General features: G+C 52.5%; 1 protein-coding gene across 1 annotated transcript in view; it reads left to right on the top strand.

The window, feature by feature from the left end:
* LOC144721734 (disintegrin and metalloproteinase domain-containing protein 8-like) overlaps positions 1-21,936 on the top strand; it is an 80,831-nt gene that overhangs the window by 38,609 nt on the left and 20,286 nt on the right. The window contains exons 8-16 of the mRNA XM_078599613.1: positions 2,573-2,644; positions 5,584-5,753; positions 8,529-8,610; positions 9,991-10,139; positions 10,345-10,522; positions 14,261-14,350; positions 18,049-18,244; positions 19,248-19,353; positions 20,799-20,976. Of these exons, the coding sequence (XP_078455739.1) occupies positions 2,573-2,644; positions 5,584-5,753; positions 8,529-8,610; positions 9,991-10,139; positions 10,345-10,522; positions 14,261-14,350; positions 18,049-18,244; positions 19,248-19,353; positions 20,799-20,976 (1,221 nt within the window). The remainder of the gene's footprint in view (positions 1-2,572; positions 2,645-5,583; positions 5,754-8,528; positions 8,611-9,990; positions 10,140-10,344; positions 10,523-14,260; positions 14,351-18,048; positions 18,245-19,247; positions 19,354-20,798; positions 20,977-21,936) is intronic.

Here is a 21,936-nt window from a genome sequence, read left to right as displayed (position 1 = left end):
CCCCCCCCGCTATAAAAATGTCAGTGCCCTTCCTTGATCTTGAAAAGGCTTGGGCGGCGTCTCGAGACATGGCGGCGTGTAAACATGTTCGCGCTGTTGCGGTGCGGTTTTGCTGCCGCAAGCGCGTTTCAAGGGGAAGAGGATGCCCAGCGACTGCGGAGACAGCGCGATGTGCAGGCCCCGCCAAAGTGTGCCACGGCCGCCGTGCCAATGTCAAGCGACTGCTTTTCTCACATTTCGTGCATTTGTAACTTTGGAAGTGGGGCCCACGGAACGCCGTGGCCACCGCTCTGTGTTTCACGCGGCTTCATCTGATGTTGCTCCTCCTTCGGCACTCGTCGGCCAACCTTTAGACAGTTCGGCAAGAAAGTTTGGCACACTTACTGTATATTGCCTTGCCTCTTCCGCTGCTGTTTTGACCTCTGCAAACGATTACTTATTTCTCCATCCCATCAATATTTTTAGCATTTTGTGAATGACTTTCCCGAAGCTGCGTGATGATTCTTCTCAGTGGTACCACCGAGTTCTGAGGTTTTGTATCAAAAGCTGGCGGCAAACCCAGCTCTACCAGACCTTCTAGGCCTGTGCATACTGTGGATCTACCATCCTTCATCTGGTGCTGAACCCATGCTGTCTCCCTACCATCCTTCAACTGGTGCTCAACCCATACTGTCTACTTACCGTCCTTCAACTGGTGCTCAACCCATACTGTGTACCTACCATCCCTCAACTAGTGCTGAACCCATGTTGTGTACCTACCGTCCTCTAACTTGTGCCCAGCCCATATTCCTGCGCGGGACTCCCCTTACCACTCAGTCAACTGTAGAGAATAAACTCTTCCTGTCCCTGTGCTTTAGTCAGCATCTTCAACTTCCTCTGCCTGCTCTTGTTAACAATCACTCACTCATAACCCGCCACAAGCCTCGGGCACGGATGCTGGGCACTGGGGTCTTAGCGTCGTGGCCATCAAACTTGATGCCAGTGGTTATTGATGGGTCCCAGGAACCTTCACATTTGTCAGCAAGAAGTGAGAATGTGGATGTAGTAAACATTATTTTTTGCATTTAGGAAGTGCATAACACACGGGGTTGTGAGTATGAAATCCGACTTATTGTGATAGTTTAAAGGGATTTTGACAGACTCACATGAACCACTTTTTTTAGAGAGTAGAGATGTCTGAGTTACCGTTTTGGTCAGAGTTTAACTCTAACAACGCGAACAAGAAAAGAACGTGAGACCTTTGAATAAGAGCTGGCTCAGAAACGTCGCGTGGCCAGGGAGGGTTGTTGGATATAATGCAGGAAGGAAGGAAGGGTCGTGAAGGGCCCGATGCGTGCGTAGGATGGAGGAGGGTGGGTTACTGAGACAGGCGTCGGAGGGGCTCCGATAGGTCAGCGACTGAGGGGAAGACCAAACTCCAGATGGTAGGCGACCGTGAGAATGGCCCTTGAAGGGCGGGTGTCAACTTTACGACAACTGTGATATATAGAGGAAGGAAGCAATGGTGAGGTGTGGTGACATCAAAGACGTTGAACACGATGACCTTTTGACCTCTTGTCTGGAAAGTGTGCAGTGTTTGGACAAACGTGGAACGCTGTGGTTATAGACCGAGTTACCTCATCGCTGTGTTCTGGTTCTCTCGTCTCACGTGACTCGCCCTCAGCTGTGCCCCTCGTTAAACAGCCTGACGGAGCCTCGGCAATTAACACCGAACCTTAACGGTCCTTCAGATACGTTCCGCACGCTTTGAGATGCACTCCTGCGACCGTCTGGAATGCTCTCCCTTCCGATATTAGGAAGCCGCTTGAGCTATGCACTTTTAAATCTAGATTGAAAACTCATTTTATTTCAAACTGCTTTTTTGTGTTTAGTTTGTTGTCTTTTCCCCGCACCTCCGATTAGCACGGTTGGCTATGTACGGTGCGAAAGAAGTTCTACATGCATACGCACGATCTTAAAAATGTCTCGTCTTAATTTCTACATTTTGATTGTTTGTGCGTATCGCACAGTACAGAAGTCGATGCCCTGAGCTCGCGCTCCACGCGTACTCGATGTGCGTGCTGCAAGGCCACGTTGCCTAGTTACAGGAAACGTAATTTGTACAAGACTACATTTTTACTCTGAAAGCTGCGTGTTGCGGATTTCAGAAAGAAAAACAAATCCACGTTAATTTGTTTTACTTTGTGCAGTCATTTATGAGCGGCCAGGCTAAAGGCCGTCGTACGCATTGGAAAAGTTGAGCAAAGTTTATTGAGGGTGGCTTCCTGCATTCAAAACCCAGCTGAGTGCACTGCAATGGAGTGAAAGCCCTTCAGCCACCATCCTGCCAACTCAGGAATCACAGCTGTCATGTACGGCGTTTCATATTGCTTGAGTGAATGTCTTCTTATGAAATGAAGAAAAAAATAGCAATATATTTTGCAATAAATATCGGCTTATATGGTAATGCGGACCTCTTTTGTCTGGCACTTCATATCATATGTTGTACAAGTTCACCGAAGGAGCAGCTTGTTGCTGTCACGTTTGCCGCGTCTGAGCCGAGCGCCGTGTTGCTGTTGCGTGCTCCCCACAGTACAAGATGCAAAACAGAAGCATGGAGCGGGTCCGACAGCGGATGCTGGAGGCTGCGAACCACATGGACAAGGTACGGTCACCGCTCCACAGTCCGTGTGAGTGTGCAGGTCCAGTTCGGAAGCTCCTGTCCACCACCAGCCAGGGGATAGCGGCTGCCGTAGAGAGATGCACGATATGTATGCAAACGTCTCTTCATGCGCACTCAAGCACCCTTCTCTATGCTTTACGTTAAGAATGGTGCACCACTCTGTAACACGTGGGCCACTAACTTTTGTACCATTCCTCATCGAGTGTACATCCCCACCGAGCTGCGAGAACCAGGGCATGGCGTGAAGCCATCTCCTTCCTCGACTCCGACAATCGTTGGAGCAATGTTTCACAAACTCTACTCCCGCTTACCCCCAAAACTACCGGGCGTGCGTACAACCTGCAGTTGACCTTTGGAAAGCCACGGTCACCGTGCAGAGGTGCCCGAAGCCCCCAAAAACCCAAGTGGCCGGAGACGAGCGGCACTGTCCAGAAAGCCACGTGCTGTGGCCTGCAGTGCTACGGTTGGACACGGTATGGAGGCGTTGAAAGAGTCAGTGTGGCAGACCGAGTCCTCAGCACGGGTGGAAGGAATCAAGGAGTGCAGTTCGTGGGAACGGTAACCACATGCTGCTGTTCCCTTGTGCAGCGTAATGAGTTGCCTGCCACGTGTCTGTCGTCTAATTACTTCGGCTGTTGCTACATTTACCCGCAGAACTGGAGTAGAGTAAATAATGTGAACAAAGTGATCTGATGGTTTTGTTGTGCAGTCATCGGTAACTGCTGAGACTAGCAGCTCAATACATTTCATCATCTGGTTCATCATCACACGACTGCCTGGGATTGAACCCAGGATCTCAGCTGGGCTGTTCCCTGACACAGGATATGATGAAAGCCCTGAGCCTCCCAGCCACTCTGGAAATGTAATGTACATTTATTAGTGGGAGCCAGTCTCCTTACAGGACATCAGCCCTTTGACTAAGAGAGCGTTCGTCTGCCTTTAAGAGCACGCAATCGAGTATAATGGTACATGTTTACGTACAAGGGTCTACAAACATTAGTGCCTCTAAGAGCATGTGTTGGGGCACGAAGGCCCATGTCGCCGTTTAATAAGAGGGCAATTGACTGGTACGGGACAATGTACAAGGCTCAGCCAGTGAGCAATTCCCCCAGGCAAAAGCACACTTGGCACAGTGCGTTGCTCTGTAGTAATTCCCTTCTCGTTTTCTCTCGTCTGCCACCCCACACCCCTCAATCGTCACCAGCCCCCAACCACACATCAAGCCACTGTGGTGCTGCTGTGTGTGTTACTGCTGTGTGTGTCAGTGCTGTGCGTGTCCCTGCCGTGTGTGTTGCTGCTGTGTGCTTCTGTTGAGTGGTTCCGGGTGAACGCATTGAACATTCTTTCACAATCGTACATTGTGCAACACAAGACCGTATTCCTTCTCTCTGAGCCATTTCCTGGCTGAGTGGTAGCATATATTTCGTATTGTGTGGAGGCTTACTCTTTGCCCACATCATTACTACATCCTTGAGATCCATGCTGGACGCCGTCCTCGATGTCTGGATGTTACAGCAACTGAAGCTGAATGGGACTTGCGATGTGTGTCCATCAGTGAACTTCATTCAGAGCTACTGAGAGCCCCACGTGCAAAAAAACTACGGATTTCTATTTTTTTAATATTTGGATGAAGTAGTAGTTCTGTGATATCAACTTCCACCGACCATTCTGTAACATGGCATGGTCCATTGTTGTGCAACACAGCATGGCGCCCATAGCACAGCTGAAATAGAATTGGGAAAAGGCAGAAACACAACATCCAGTGACTACTTCTCATGCCTAGTCTGCCTTGAACTCCAATCTTGTGTAAGTATCCACACCTTCCTTGCTTGTAATGATGTTTAACCTGAACAAGTTCACGTATCATCTGAGTATTAAATGCCGTATATGCATTGACACATTTCTCTCCCTCTCGGTACAAACACACTCAGCTACGTGGCATTAAATACAACCAAGAGCCAGAGATTCGCGTCTATTCCATCTCCAGAATAGCAACGAGAACGTGCCGTCCCACATTGTTGGCCCTGCAGACCGCTCCGTCTCCAGCAGCGCTCGCTTAAAACGAGAAGGGGGAAAAAAGCCGGAGCGTTTCGCCCTCTCCGAGTCTCATCAGCACGGCGTGGCCCGCGCACGTTGCGCGTGCGTGCTGCGTGTGCGTGCTGTGTGTGTGTGCTGTGTGTGCGTGCTGCGTGTGCGTGATGCGTGATGCGTGCTGTGCGTGGTGCGTGATGCGTGCTGTGCGTGGTGCGTGATGCGTGCTGTGCGTGGTGCGTGATGCGTGCTGTGCGTGGTGCGTGATGCGTGCTGTGCGTGGTGCGTGATGCGTGCTGTGCGTGGTGCGTGATGCGTGCTGTGCGTGGTGCGTGATGCGTGCTGTGCGTGGTGCGTGATGCGTGCTGTGCGTGGTGCGTGATGCGTGCTGTGCGTGGTGCGTGATGCGTGCTGTGCGTGGTGCGTGATGCGTGCTGTGCGTGGTGCGTGATGCGTGCTGTGCGTGGTGCGTGATGCGTGCTGTGCGTGGTGCGTGATGCGTGCTGTGCGTGGTGCGTGATGCGTGCTGTGCGTGGTGCGTGATGCGTGCTGTGCGTGGTGCGTGATGCGTGCTGTGCGTGGTGCGTGATGCGTGCTGTGCGTGGTGCGTGATGCGTGCTGTGCGTGGTGCGTGATGCGTGCTGTGCGTGGTGCGTGATGCGTGCTGTGCGTGGTGCGTGATGCGTGCTGTGCGTGGTGCGTGATGCGTGCTGTGCGTGGTGCGTGATGCGTGCTGTGCGTGGTGCGTGATGCGTGCTGTGCGTGGTGCGTGATGCGTGCTGTGCGTGGTGCGTGATGCGTGCTGTGCGTGGTGCGTGATGCGTGCTGTGCGTGGTGCGTGATGCGTGCTGTGCGTTGTGCGTGATGCGTGCTGTGCGTGGCGGGTGCAGCTGTACCGGCCGCTGCGCGTGCGCGTGGCGCTCGTGGGCCTCGAGGTGTGGAGTGCAGGCGACCGCGCCAACGTCAGCGCGGACGCCAACGCGACGCTCAAGGGCTTCCTGGCGTGGAGGCGCCGCGAGCTGGCCCCGCGCGCCACCCACGACCACGCGCAGCTCGTCACGTGAGGGCCGCGCTGCGAAACGTCGTGCGACGGGGCCGGCATCGAGCGTTTGCGGAGCGCAGCAGCAAGTCGCGAGGCACCGCAGAGTGCTGCATTCGGATTAAAGAATGTTTATTTGTACCGCGGAAGGAATCCGGTTAGCTCTAAAGCTCTTTGTCGCAGATGTCCAGTAGGAGCACGGGGTAAGAGCGTGACAGCAACAAACAATGCAAAAACATGGCATTGGTGCAAAGTACAAGTAAGGTAAACAAATCACCCAAACACAAACAAATGAAACTGAGCCATCGCCATCCTACCAGGCAAAGCCCACTGGGGTATTCGCTTGTTTTTCAGACGCGACCTGGTCATCACAAATGGTAGCAGCGAAACGAAGTGGCCCCATCACATGGACATTGATAACATTGCACAGCACGGCGATGTCACAGCACATGGCAGTGCGGGACTGTGAATGTGCTGCATCGCACAGCGCAGACCTGCGTTGCGTGGCACAGCACGATGTTGCACGGCATTACACACCTGCGATTAGCACGGCTGGCTATGCACGGTGCGAAAGAAGTTCAACATATTCTTTGATTCTATCGGCAAATCATGTAGATATAACAAATATAAAAATAAAGTGAATACAAATAAAAAAATAATAAAAAATAAGACACGACGTTTCGATCGCAACACAAGCGGTCGTTATCAGGACGACCGCTTGTGTTGCGATCGAAACGTCGTGTCTTATTTATTTTATTTTTTATTATTTTATTATTTTTCTATCTACGTGACTTTATCGAAAGAACCAAAGAATATGAATTCCTGCAGTCACGAAAGTTTTAAGTCAAAATTAAGTTCAACATACATACGCACACACACACGTGTGGCACTGCGTTGAAGAGTACGTACGCAGTGTACCCACGTTGCGTGGTGTTCAGGATAGACAGTCGTGCCCGTGGCGCCTGACCGGCCTAGGCTAGACAAGTAGGAGCGTATTATACATGGCTACAGCTACGTTCATATGTAGCCATAGCTTTATTCTAGAGTATACATGGGATGGCTACCTCTACATGTATCATTGGCTCCGTTTACATGCAGCCTTGCATTGGCATTGTAAGGACCGTGTCTGGGCTTGCCTCCACGAAGCCATGCAGGTACCATGGGCCATCCGTTGTTGCGTCAATACCAGCATTGGGGCGGATTCAGTCGATTAGGCATCAATGGTGAATTACCATTCTGGCTGGCTGGAATCAGTGATGCTTTGCCAAGTTAAGCATAGCCAAAGCTAAGCTAGAATCGTAAAAGATTTTCAATAGAATCTCATTCTATTCCAAGAATCTTCAATGGCAGAATTCCTGTTAGGGTCCCACGTTCAAATGTTCGTTTGAACACGGGAACGGCCCTTGGCATTCCTGTAGGAATTATCCACGGTGGAATTGTAGGCGAGGAATGACTCATGAGGGAATTACCCAGCGTGAAACCTCCGCGGCAATCCAGTGCACAAACATTGGAACGCTCCCTGCCGGCATTGCTGCTGCTGCTGATGTTATTTGACCGGGGCCGTTTCCTCTCGTGCGTGTTACACGTGGCCGTTGCGTAGCGTGCATGGCACGCACGCGCGTGCGCTCACGGCCGTGTGTTACGGACTGCGCGTGCAGCCGTCGCAGCGGCGCTCACAACATCCCGGACGCGTCGCGTCGACGGCCACAGAAATTACCGCAATCGGCGTCCTTACCCCACGAGCGCAGGACGTAATCGCAAGGCACCGCCAGCTGAAAGTCATTAGCGTGCATTTCTATGATTGCGGTTTAAATGTCTCAAGTGGCGTGTTGGTGTTAGCTTTTACAAGCGCAATGACTCATAAGTTGTTTGACAAAAGTCCCGTGCTGTGTTGGGCTCTGGCACTCGTTTATGTTGGTAAAAGTCCTTTTGCGGGGAGGGGGGGGGGGTGCATGGGGAGGCTTTTCGAAGACAGGCGTTGGAGTGGTGATGGGTCTGTGGCTATTTTGTTGGGCTGATGATATTTGGTTGCCTCGATCATGGGGAATGTATCTGTGGAAACTTATATTTCGCCAACTGTGATGAATGAGTCCATTAAGCATAGAAAGTAAATGAGCTCATGACAATGTACGTAACATTGTTATGCATACATACATACATACGTGCGCACATACGGGAACGCTGCTTTTTCCGACGTAATGTTCAGTCAAGGCTGGCCGGTCACTATTTTTGTTGAACTAAATCTTGGAGAGAAATTGTTCACCGATGGAATTGCCCACTGATGAAGCATCGACAAATGTAGTTCCACCTCACGTCACCGCGCGCCTGACCGTGGGGCATAACTTTGAGTCTGCGCGTGCCCACTCACGACCCTACGGTGCTGCTGGAGCCTCTGCCTGCACACCATCGCCCGTGAGCTGCGTGTTTGCTGCTGCACTCCTGTGCCACCAAAGTTGAATTCTTGGCTGATGCACATTCTAATCAGTGGCAATTGACATCTTAAACTCCATAAGGTCGTGGTAATATTCATTGGGTCTTTCGGTAAAGCCACGTGACTTTACCGAAAGACCCAAAGACTATGAATTTCTGCAGTCACGAAAGTTTTAAGTCAAGAAATATAATATTATCAGTCTCCCTGTCAAGTTGTCTATACAAATTGACGCAAGCGCGTTGTTTGCCTGTCCACCTCTTTTTGTTTCTTACCCTTCTAGCTTATTACTGGCAGCCCTTGTCCCTGCAGTCTATAGGCTGAAGCCAATGGCCTTAGCATGTTGCGTCTGTGTGTGTGTGTGTCAGTGGTGTGCAGTTCGAGGGCGTGACGGTGGGGCTGGCGCCAGTGGCTGGCATGTGTGGGCAGAACAGCGGTGCCGTCAGCGAGGTGAGGCCCTCCGCACTGGCGTGATGGCTCACGGCCCGCGGTGTGTCTGCGTGTGCTGCACAATTCAGAAGTACCGGGTACAGGCAGAAAAACAGAAAGGCAAGCGGACTGTCCTCTATTCAACACAGGCAATAGCCCCATCGAGGCAGCACGTTTAATTCGGAAGGAATTTATTAAGTGTTGTGTCAGATCATCAAGTCAGAATGACACTGGGACCTTCCATGGTCTCAGTGGGCCCGCCCTTGCTTCCAAATTAAGTTCAGAAATGAAATCCCACGTTGCCATCCCACTGTAAAAAACAGAATTGGTTGTGTAATGGGTTGATACTGTCAGCAGTTATTAAAGACTGAAACATAAATCATCGTATAAATGAGGCTTTTTGACTTAATTCGGTATCGCCAACAGTTGAGTTCAGTGCTATCGTGTTGCCGAGCCTGGCGACAGCTGCTTCGTCAGCAGCAGCAGCAGTGCAGAGGGAGGGCCCTGAGGCCACCGGCGACTCTCGCCAGGGGCCCTCATCAGCAGTGCGCCACGCGGTCTGTCGCTGGGCACGTCCACAGAGTCGGGTCACGTGGACCCCGGGCGTGGAGGTCGGCAGCGGATAGACCGTGCCGGGTACGGAGCTTGAAGCGAGGAAGACGAATGGTCGGGGAGGAAGAAGTGGCCGTCGATGTCTAGGGAGGACAGTTCCTCTCGCCACCTTGATCACGTGGACGAGTGCCAGTGTGACACCTGGATCACGTCGTTGAGCACCAGTGTGGCACCTTCATAACATCGACAAACGCAACATACCACGTGTGACACAGCCAGTCAAAACCGTCCATCTCGTAACGCCTTGCCTCTTCAGTCATCAATCAAATAAAAGTGTCACGTGTGCTTTATCACGCCAGTCTTATTGCTTGCTAGTGCAATTTTTCCCAACCGAAATACGTGGTCTGACACACAAGATCAATTCCAAATCATATTGGCTTCAAAAACTTACGTGTTAATTTTGTGAGATGTCAGTAGTGATTGTCATGTGGAGAAAAGCGCAACTGCAATGAAAATGTGGAATTTCCATCTCTGGCCGAAGGCCTCCAGCGGAGATGAGCAACACGTAACGCTCACTTGAGAACGGAGACAATGTGACTTGACGTTTGACTCGGGCCTACCTTAAAGAGCAGGGCACCGAATAGGGGCATCGATGTTGCAGATGTTTGCGTGGGATTTTATGTGTGCATCGTTTTTATTTCCCATTAAAAAGACACGAGACTTCCCTCTTGTGCCCACGCCATAGCCTCAGGTGTACCGTTGCCTACTTGAGCTGAGCCTCACGCTAAAGTGCAGAGCGCCTCCGCGTCTCCGTGGCTACAGAAGGCACAATGTCCGTGCGGCGAGCAGGACCACAGCTACAACGTGCTGGGCCTGGCGTCCACCATGGCCCACGAGATGGGCCACAACCTCGGCATGAGCCACGACTCGACGGAGCGCCGCTGCCACTGCGAGGCGACGGAGGAGCAGGGAGGCTGCGTGCTCGCGCCGCGGCTCAAGTCAGTTGACGCGCGGCGCACGCGCTCGCTCGCAGCACGAGTGTACACAGCACGCACGCGTCACGAGCACACGCTGACAGAATGAGTGTACGCTTCACGCACACATCACTAGCACACACGCGCACACATCACGTGTGCACACGTCACCCGTGCCATACGTCACGCGAGTGATGTTATCATAAATGATCCACGTGTGTGTGTGCAGGCACGGCTTCCCCGTGGGTTTCAGCAGCTGCAGTGTGCAGGACCTGCATGGCTTCCTGCAGGCCGGTGGGGGGCCCTGTCTCTACAACGAGCCCCTCCCGGACGCGCTCTATGGGGGGCCCGTGTGCGGAAACCTCTTCCTGGAGCCCGGGGAGACCTGTGACTGCGGCACGGTCGAGGTATGTACTTATGTGTGTACGTGCGTACGTTGAACTTCTTTCGCACCGTATGTAGCCAACCTTGCTAATCGGAGGTGCGAGAGGAAGGACAACAAACTAACACACAAAACGCAGTTTCAAAAAATTGTAATTCTTCAATCTCGCAGTGAAGCTTTCATCGTTAAAACGGTGGCGGCATCGGCACCGTTATTTCAGACTTTCAGATGTTCCACGCCAATCCAACATACAATGTCAAGAGGTCATCACGCCCAATTGCATTCCTGACAAAACTCGTGACCTCCGAGGCTTGCTCTTACGATGTCCCATCATCTGGCCTTTGGGTTTATCCCTTGGTTAGGCTACAAAACCACACTTGGGAGTGATATTGGTAACTATGATTATTGTAACAACAATAATATCCATTTCGATTTAAAGCTGTCGTGACTGCAGGGATTCACCGAAAGAACCAAGAAGAATAATATCCATATTCAGTACCATTTTCCCCATCATAATTTATCTTCAAAGGCACAGGCATAGCCATCGTCATTGTCATCACCATCGTGTCTACAGTTATCATTAACATCTATAAAATCATCATCATCATCATCATCTCCAGTCTTCATTATCTCATCAAGAAAAGGTCTTAAACTCAACTAGAGCCACATTTGCAACTGTGACATGTACTCAAATTGTAAATGTTGTGGTTTCACGCTTCAACACACCGGTGGGCTAAAGCAGTGAACTATTTGTCTTTTGTCAACGTGACACTTTTTTACTGATTGGCCGTGTCGGGTGGTGGAGGGTTACGACACATTTATAAATAACGCGATCTAAACCCAAAAATCGTTGATTATGACATGCAACTGTGTGATATGTAACAATGGATTGTAACTACGATTTGACAGCTGGGAATTTGCAAGTGCAATCTATGCTTCGTATAATTTTTTGTTACTTATCGGGTTTACTTATTTTTCTATACTCTGTTTTGTTCGCGTTTGCGTGTGATTGTCTGATGTATCTCACCACGTCACTGCCTCCGTAACTTATCTGCATTGCCGACCCCGGCTTGCGCTTGACACCTGCAACAGCGAGCTGCTTCAGAGCTCACCGGGCCCTCCCAGTTTAAATCAAACGCCTCTGTCCATCTCCTCGACCACCATTACCGTCGCCATAACCACGATCGCCGTCGGCGTCAATCCCCAACGGACCGTCATCTTCGAAATCGCGGCCGTTCCCCTGCCCTTACTCACCGGTGGCGTGCTGAAAGCCGATACCGTGATGAACGACCTTCGATATTTCATCCGCGCCGCTCTCCGCTTGCCACGGGCCGTATATCGCGCCGTGGCACCGCGTGCACGACCTCCGTGCGGGCACAACCACGCAGTTCATCGCCAGCGCCAGACAACTTTGTTAATGGGAGTGCCGCGCTGTTCACTCTGCACGTTGAAGGGTGTCTCCCCGTGCAAGGTGAGGCCGCCTGAGTTACAGCCGTTGCTGGGACCGCCACCACCCACTGCCCTCCAGTACGTTTGTTTCTTGTCAGTATTAATCTTGGTAATGGATTTTTTTTCCCAATGTATTTATGGAAACTCACTAAAAGTGTTACGCCCCGTTAATCTGTGTGGTGGGGGATGCAGACGACTTACAATCGGCAGGTCTACGGTTCGATCTCCCTGGTCAGCACTGCGGAGACGAGAGGGTGGCCGGGCGTGGTGTCGGCCACACCACCCTCTCGTGCGCCGTGCTCACCTTCTTCATAGGTGCTCGCTGACAGCACTTGCTCCAACAGCCTGTATAGGCTGCAGGGGGGATCTTTGTCTTTGGGGTGGTCTGCCCATCACATTTACTTTTTTTGCCATGATGATTAGAATCTAAACTTGGCCTAGTTTAACTCAGTCTAAAATAAGAATTTGGTGCAGGATAGGCAGCATTAGCCTTAAGGAAATAAGGGTCGGCACGACATGATGTTGACAATACCTTTGTATCTACGTATGTTGAACCTCTTTCGCACCGTACGTAGCCAACCGTGCTACCTGTTTACTCGTCTTGATATGTGCTTGCTGACTTGCACCGATATTCTACAAGTATGTGCGTGTATACGCTTCCATATGCGCGGCTGTAACCCGTGGATGCCGTTCATCATCGTCAGTCGTCAACACTCTGAGCCTTCCTCGGCTGACCACTCTCACCCAGCAGCGGCCGAGTTAACGGTGCCCTCCGCGTGGCAGCGCGGCGTCCGTGGTGCGCGAGAGCGATCGAGACGTGAGCTCACGATGCCAACCCCGCCGCCACCTCCTGCACAGGGGCGGGCGCCCATCCGTCACGAGCACGAGCGGCGGCAGCGCCTGAAATCTCATTCCGCTAAAAGCCGCTGTCAGACGCTATGGATCGCACCGTCTGGTTATTTTAGATTGCGTGGTTTTTTTTTATTCCGTTTCATTATTTGATTATTTTTTCCCCATTTGGAGTTAACGAAGTTATGGGCGAGAGGGCCTCGTGACAAATGAGCGGTCGGAGGAGCTTGAGGAATAAAGGACGCACGAAAGTTGCGTGCGGCCGTTTGTGCGCCGCTTTGTAGAACGATGGGCAGAGTCACAAAGTGGGCGAGATCGATGCGTCCGCAGAGGCAGGGCGTGCCCCACTCCCTGGCGCTACGCCTGCAGCGGGAGACTTCACGGTGCGCTCAGGTCTCAGCGAACGCATTCTCTATTCTCACACAATCAAAGGAGGACATAGACCCCCCCCCCCCCCACGTCGACTTGTGGAAGCGCCTGCTCTCCGCGAGCGCCTCGTAACGAGGAGTGCTGCCAGCCAACATTACGTCACGATCCCCCATTGCCAGCGATATTGCTTTTGCAGCTCCGTTGGAGAAATGACTTTGAATGGGCTGAAGTTGCAAAGGGTGGAATGCGAATGTGATTAAATGGTTTGTGAAATGAAAATGGGATCACGTTTAGATTGCAGTGTGTGTTTTGAAAAGTAACATCCCTCACCAAAACGATCTTCCACCACGAGCAGAAACAAGCGGCACTCCTAATGCCTGCCCGGTACCCCAAGGAGGTAGTGTGGTTGGTACGATGCTTGGCCTCCTTTGTCTCACCGGCACCGATGTTGATCGCACTACCACACCAGGTCATCATTTTAGACTGAGTGAAGCTAGAGGAGGCACGAGCCAAGTCCAGACACCAGACTTGCGTTGCACAATCACGCCAACAATCGTCATACGTGCACTGCCAGGATCACGGTTCAGTGTTAACCACTGCAACACCGCTCCCACACATGCATACAAAAAAGACAAAGATCGCCCGTGTAGCCTCAAACAGACTCGGGGCAAGTGCGGTGAGTGAGTAGCACCGATGAACGCCGGCATGGCACACGGAAGGGGTGGGTGGCCAGCACCACGCCCTGTTGCCTTCATCTCCCCAGTGGCGATGTTTACGCATCGCACCATATACTCGTTTAAGGCTGAGTCGACCTGGGGGATGCCAAGGAACAGTTATTGGTCACGAGCGGGAATCGAACCGGGGTCGCCGGGTTCGTAGCGCAGCACGCTAACCGCCGCATTTCCACTCCCCGCTGCCGCATTGCACTTACGGCCACAGATGCACATTGCATACGAGCTGTGGCGCATGGGCGTGTGCTCATGTTTTATTGAGCGTTTTCCCGTGTGCGTGTGTGCGTGTGTGTGTGCGTGTGTGTGCGTGTGTGTGTGCGTGTGTGTGTGCGTGTGTGTATGTGTGCGTGCGTGCGTGCGTGCAGGAGTGCGACAACCCGTGCTGTAACGCTACGACGTGTCAGCTGGTGAGCGGGGCGCGGTGTGCTCACGGAGCGTGCTGCTCGCACTGCCAGGTGAGCTGCTCCCCTCGCACGCTCGTTCCATGGCTCTCTCAGTCGCACGCTCGCTCGCTCTCTCATTCGCACGCACGCCACCGCGCGCTCCTGCCCGCAGCATCAGCGGAACCCTGCAAATGCCCTTCTGGTCAGGAGCTGGCGATGGGAATACTTACGGGGGCAACCCGTACATCTGTTTTTTCCAAAGCAGTATTTTTGGGTTTTACTAAAATATTTAAATGCACACGAGACTCCAAGGGCACAACCGGTGAAAAAAGCAAACAAGCGCAAATAAAAACCATCCGTTCAATCAAAGTGTGCCATCGGTGTAAATGTAAGATTCATTTGATTGTGGACAATTGTGGACAGCATGCTAAATACTTTCTTTCATATATTGCCCATGATTGAAGATATATACGAAATACGAAAAGTGTGTGTGTATATATATAAAACAAAAATCAAACACATTATGAACGCGGGTGGAGCTTCACGCGTTCATTTCAAGTGTCGCGCACGTTCTGAGCTCGCGTGTTGGGTCTGCAGCAGAAACCGCTCTGCGATTGCATCAAGGGGCATCTGTTAGAGTCTGCGGCGACCAAATGCTTTACGTACATTCAATACATTCAGTCTGTCGGAGGGCTCCCTCGACCCCCCCCCCATCGTGTAGAGCCGACGCATCCGCAGATTTCCACCAGCGGAACGTCAGAAACAGAAGGCACACACACACACATTCACACACTCACACACACACTCACACACTCACACACACTCACACACACACTCACACACTCACACACACACTCACACACTCACACACACACTCACACACACACTCACACATACTCACACACACTCACTCACACACACATTCACATACACACTCACACACACTCACACACTCACACACATTCACGCACACTCACACACACATTCACACTCACACACACACACTCACACCCTCACACACACATTCACACACTCACAGGCACAACGGCCTCGCACAGTCTCTCTCACACGCAGCAGGCTCCCGCTGCGGGTAGCGGGAAGGTTACTGCTGCACGCTCCCCTGTGTCGCACCATCTGCTAAACTAATCGCAATAAGCGGCGTATCCTTCACTAGCATCAGCTTCGCGCTTCTCGATCAATGCCACTCCACACAAAGCCCGGCAAGCACCACGCCACACAATGGGCCGCATTGTGTGTATGTTGAACTTTTTTCGCACCGTACGTAGCCAACCGTGCTAATCGGAGGTGCGGGGGAAAGACAACGAACTACACACGGCAAGAGGTCCAGCTATTCCTTCATGCGGTTCACGAACAGCCCTTGCCGCAACGGTGTACAGATGTTACACGTGTGTCCCCGTAGTTATGCTGATATTATGCACACTGCATGTGATTGGCTATCGATGGGTGAACTCTCATCAATCTTTACGTCTGCCGCTTTACTCACTCTCATCGATGTCAGCGATCCTTGCCTGTTCCCATGCGCGTCACCACTCATGCACACCATGCAGTCAGCAAAGACAAAGATCCCCCGGATAGCCTTGACAGACTTTTGGGGCAAGTGCTGTTAGCGAGCAGCACGTCTGAAGGCCGATACTGCACACGACGGGGTGGGTGGCCAGCACCACGCCCGACCACCTTTGTGTCTCCAGTAGCGATGTTTACACAACGCACCAGGTACACAACGCACCAGGTACTCGTTTGAGTCGACCAACACACACACAGTAACACACCATGCGGCCAACACACACACGAGCACACAGCGACACGCACCAACACTCATACACGCCATGCAGTCGAATGTCACCTGGCTTTCTTCAGCCGCTGTTACCGAGACTTCCCCACACGTCCGCACGACACGGTGTGAAAGCCTGAAAGAAAGGGCTTGCGTGCATGTTCAGCTGTGCACCTCCTTGCGTTATGCTGCATGCGCCAATGCTGTATATGCGCCAATGCTGTATATGCACCAATGCTGTATATGCACGCGTGTGCGCGCACTCATGCACGCGTGTGCGCGCACTCATGCACGCGTGTGCGCGCACTCACACACGCGTGCGCCTTGCTGCGTGTGCGTGATGGGACCTCGGTCGGGGGCACAATTTGTCCGGCTTCCCTGGGGGGGGGGTCGCCCCCCAGTTGTGACCCCCCCCCCCTTTCCCCGCACCTCAAGGGGGTGCCCACAAATGCTGCTCCCGCTTCCCCGCGCGGCCGTCCCGCGCACGTGGCATGTGTGCAAATATTTAGAAAACCCGCGAGCAGAATGCCCGTTTTTGTTGCTGCTAGCGGGCAAAAAAAAAACGTTAACAACGACTCCCTAGAAATGTCTGCAGGATTCCATCATTATTGAATTTAAATGAACAGAAGAGTCCAGTGTGGTGCTGCCAAGTCGCGGCACGACCAGGCGGTGTGCCGCGCGGCAGGGGAAGCGACCGTCCCGGCGGTAGTGGTGAGGGGCGCGGGGCTTGGGGCTGCTTCCCGATCTCTGCGCTCAGCCATCGAGAGGATCATCTTCGTGGCAGCGACCCACCCGCCGCTCCTTCCCCTGCGCTGACTTGGCCTAGCGCAGACAAAGCCCCTCGGCTCTTCAGGGAACAGAATGTGCAGGGCTGGGGCAACCTCGCGAGAGGCACAGAGCCTGCCTGGGTTGTCGTGGTTCCACGCTGTCGTATGGCGGCAACAGAAGCTGCATGTCAAGGTCTTCTAGACACGAAGAGGGCTTACAGGGGAGAGTTTCTGTAGTTTGGCGATGGCATCTTTGTAGTGGTAATAGCCCACAATGTAGTTTATTAAAATGCTGGAAAACCAGCCCTCAAAGCAAACCTCGATTTTGCGAAGGGGATTCCTATGCCACATCAGTATATGCAAATAAATTGGAATATCAGGATGCTCTGCATATAATAATATTATTATGCATGTGCACGTGTGTGCCTTACCGCATGCGTGCGATGTTTAAACCATCACAGATTTAGCCACAAGAGGACTCGACTGTACAAAAATACACAAATGCTCATAGTTATGGTTATACGTAGACACACACACACACGTGAACACACACGTTGACACAAAGAGATATAGCCTTAACAGACTGTTGGGGCAAGTGCTGTTAGCGAGCGCCTATGAAGGCCGGCACGGCACACGAGGGGGTGGGTGGTTAGCACCACGCCTGGCCGCCTTTGTATTTCTGTCCACGCAAGTGTGGGTCGGTGCTCACCCATTTCCAGCCCTGAGTCAATTCCATATTCATATGGCAGAGGTCAGTCTCCCCAGGATGATCATGTGTTACTTCCCACCAAAGTAGTGGTCTCATAGCAATGCTGCTACCATGATTTATTGCAGCGTGTCCTAGGCGTGCCTTCCCACCCGTCACAGTGACCTGATAGAGAAAATTAACACGAAGCAAAAACTACATGTCCATCCAAGCATGCGAGTATGTGAATTCATCAACATCGTGTGCTTGTGCCCATGTGTGCTTGGGTTCAATCACCGGCCAGCGTCAAGTAGCATATGACCCGGTTCTGGGCATCCCTTAGGTCAACTCAGCCTCAAACGAGTACCTGGTTTGCGCGCGTGAATGTCCGCGCTAGTTCTGGGGGCCACGCCACCTACCCCTCTCGTGGGGGCCGCGCCGGCTCGCGCACTGCGCCCCCAGGGTGTGCGCGCGCACTGCGTGGGGCGGCCGCGTCTCTGAGCGAGTGCCGCGGTGCGTTGCGCAGGTAGCGGCCGCGGGCGTGCGGTGCCGCGAGCGCATGCACGAGTGCGACCTGCCCGAGCTGTGCGACGGCCGCTCTGCCCGCTGCCCCGACAACCTCTACCTGCTGGACGGGCACCCGTGCCGCGGCGGGGCCGCCTACTGCTACGGGGGCCTGTGCCCCACCCTGGACGCGCAGTGCGCCAGCCTGTGGGGCAAAGGTGCTTGCGTGCGCCCACATGCACACACGCACGTGCGCACACGCGCATGCACGTGCGCACGCACACACACGAGCGTGTTGCTTGATGATCACTCGAGTCACTCGCTCTCCGTGCGGTCAGTCACCGCTTTATCGTTCTGACCCCGTGCCCCTACTGGACATCTGTGGACAAAGAGCTTTATAGCTCATCGGATTCCAACAGTATGAGTAAATAATTCTGATTCTCATACTGCTCTTCTATCGCTGGTACCGTGGTAACTGTAGTCGTGATCTTCACCCGTGTTGAGGACTCGGTCGATCAGACTCAAAGTTTCCTCTTATCCACATTTTGTTCAACCACCAGAGGTCAAAACACGAATCTCTTTCGGACTCTCTTTTCACGCTGCTCAACTTTGGAGTTCCCTCTCATCGTCTCTTTCCCAGGTTCTTGTAACCTCGCTCTTATCTATTACGACTTTAACAGCGCTGTTTGTTGCTGGTCGTTTGGTGTTTTGGCTCTTTGGGCCTGCACTCAGGCACCGTGATGAAAAAAGATACGTGGAGGAGAACGGAAATTTCCATTACTCTAAAATCTCTGCGTGGTCATTGTAGCAATATTCATAACGACGCTAGAGCGGCTGGTGGTCTGTGATAATCAGGTTTCCCAGCCACCTAGAATCTGCAGTGCGTCATATTTTGCTTGTGTATGTATAGGTGTGGAGAGTGGAAGTGTAGTGCTTAGCACGCTGGGGACCCGAATTCGACTCTCACTCAGCTAATATCGGTGACAAATATCCGAGTGGACCTCCCCTAGGTCGACTCAGCCTGAAATGAATACCTGGTGCGGTGTGTAAACATCAGCACTGGAGAAACAAAAGCGGCCGGGCGGACGTGGTACTTACTACCCACCGCCTTCGTGTGCCTTGCCGGCCTTCGAAGGTGCTCGCTAACAGCACTTGCCCCAACGCTCTGTTAAGACTACATGGGGGATCTTTGTCTTTGTTGCTTTGTGTGTGGCCAAACAGGAGCCTCACGGGCGCCCGACGTCTGCTACTTCCTGGGAAACCAGCGTCAGGACAAGTTCGGGAACTGTGGGCGCACCGAGCACGGCTTTGTGACCTGCGACCCAGGGTGAGGTCCTTCACTCTCCGTGAATATCCAGGGCCCCCCGGGTGACTGCTCGTGTAGGCGGCGCGTCGGCCCGTCGACGGCACGCTCACCTCCGGAGCCACTTTGCAAATGCACAGTCAACGGTCGCATGGCAGTGCCCAGTAATGTTGCAGAGGGCATTACGATCGTGTGCCGATTCAAGAGCCGAATGGCTCACAGGGCTATACATAATAAATTAACTTGAAATAAATTAACTTGAACTTGAGACATTTTCAATTATCATTACAAGTGTGCTATCGGCATTGTGTCACGGGATGAAAGCAATTGTATCCGGAGCATTGACGGTGAGCGGTGTAACTTCTTATCGTGTCGGCGATTGGTCCCAAAAGGTGATATCACCGCTGTCTTTTGGAGTTGAATAACACAAATTAAATAACACATACAATGGAATGCTATGGTTTTATTATGACGTCATTGGTGATCAAGCCAAGACCATCACTCCGTACACTAGGGGACATGGGTTTCGTCATGGGTACCTGAAACTCGAATTATAACCAAGGATTAAGCAGTTTAGCTTATAGCTTTGATTTAAGTACCAAGCTAGTTTGTGCTGTCTGCTGTAAAGCAGAAAACAAAGACCTTGTGCCATTATTCACAAGAGTAGAGGAGGTTTCCAGCACAACATCTGTGCGCGAGAACAAGATGATGCAGAATATTTCCGAGTTTCGTGGACCACCGTAGCCTGCCTAAGGAGTCATTGCAAACTGTCGAGTTTAAAGAGTTTGATGGTAACCTCCTGAGCTGACATGCACAGCTGCCTTGCTTTTCCATAATGCTGAGAAGCCTGAATGTTTGCATGTTGGCATGAGTTCAATCAGATGGCTACGGTGGCAATGGGAAGGTCGTGAGTTCAAATCCCAAAGTAGCCCATCGTGCTTCCAGAATCGATTGACTGAGATTCACTCAGCAGAATAGTCAATGAGTAGTTTCTCCTCTGGAGCGACTTGGCCCCGCATGAACCTTTTGCCGTTACGAGGCGTCTGCGAGTTGCTGGGTGGGTGTCCCGTTCACCGCTGAATCTCGGAACGCACAAGCAGCTCAGCGCCGCTGTCGTTAAAGACATTGTACTCACCGCGGAGAATCGTAGCGAGATGACCAAACTCTATGATAGCTGGCGCCAAACTGTGGTCACACGTCCTCCCGCATGGCCTTGCTGAAGCCTCAGTAAGGATGAAGTTACTTTGTTTTTTCTTCCGATTCCGTTCCAATGAAGTACACGTACGTCATCGGATCGGGAAAGGGTTCACAACGCTGAACTCTCACCGCCGGCTCGGCGCCGCCAACGAAAAGCGAGCACCGCCCCCCCCCACGCCCGTCTGAGCGAGGCGGCTGCTTTGACGTCGAAACCCTTGCCTCGTCGCGTTTGACGAAGGCGCCGCTTGACCACGCTGCCGTGTGCCCGCCAGGGACGTGCTCTGCGGGCAGACGCACTGCGTCGGGGGCAACAAGCACCCGGTCACGGGCGTGACGTACACGCTCACGTTCGGGCCCGTGCGCTGCAAAGTGGCCGGCACCAGCGACGGAGACGACGCCGCTTCGGACCCCGGCCTCGTGCTGCCCGGCACGCGCTGCGGCGACGGCAAGGCGAGTGTGCCGCACCTGGCGCGGCACAGCACCGAGCCGCGGAAGCCGTCCGTGTGAACGGCGGCTTTTCTGTGTTTGGTTTGTTGTACTTCCCCCGCACCTACGTACGGTACGAAAGTTCAACACACACACATGCAGCGCCGCTCGCTACACGCCGGTACCACACCGAGTATGAGCAATGTTGCTCATGCTCTATTGTTTTCCCCGCAAGAGGAGAACATGTCTTGCTCTGAAGCTAATCCTTCCATATTTATCATGCCGAACGATTTAACTGCAAGAGAGAGATACGCGTTTACTGTTTGAAACATTCCAATTATTGTGTAAAGGCATGTCCAGCTGGGTGGCATTGGTAAGTGCACAATATATTCCTTCATGAGCAAAAACTTAACAAGAATTCCGGCGTCCTTTACATAACGAGATGACATCACAAAAAAGTCACAATCTTGAGGAAGTTGCTGCCACAGAGCAGTGCGTGGAATCATAATAATTACTTTTAACGCGACAAATTTCTCTAACGAAGGGCAGAGTTCGAGTACGACTCAGAGGCGACGCGGATACCAGCTCGGCATCGGTTGAAAGCGAGCTTGAACAGGTGCGCTTTTTGAAAGTAGTCGGTAATTAATTAGACGACTATGTATCTAACGCGGGAATGGAGTTCCGCATGGTAGCAGCAATCACGGAGAAGCGACGGTCGGCCGCCGCGGTGGGCGATCGGGGCACGACGAGCCGATCGAGAGACATTCTGCGAAGCGCCGTGTCCTCAGGGACGGGACAGAAACGACGCCGAGTATCGTGGGAGGCCAGAAAAGAGGGAGCGTTGGCAAAGACTCGCAGCCTTACATTCGATCCACAATCTCGGCGGTGATGCTATTTTGACTGTTATGCTTTCCGCAATTCATCTCACGCGTTTTTTTCTGTTGTCGGCGGCTTTTTGGATCACAGATCTGCGCAGGTTTTCAC

This window comes from Lampetra planeri, chromosome 12 (assembly GCF_965212315.1).
Source record: "Lampetra planeri chromosome 12, kcLamPlan1.2.h2, whole genome shotgun sequence".
Lineage (NCBI taxonomy): Eukaryota > Metazoa > Chordata > Hyperoartia > Petromyzontiformes > Petromyzontidae > Lampetra > Lampetra planeri.
The sequence above is the reverse complement of the archived record's forward strand: the minus strand, read 5'-3'. Positions and strand labels throughout refer to the sequence as shown.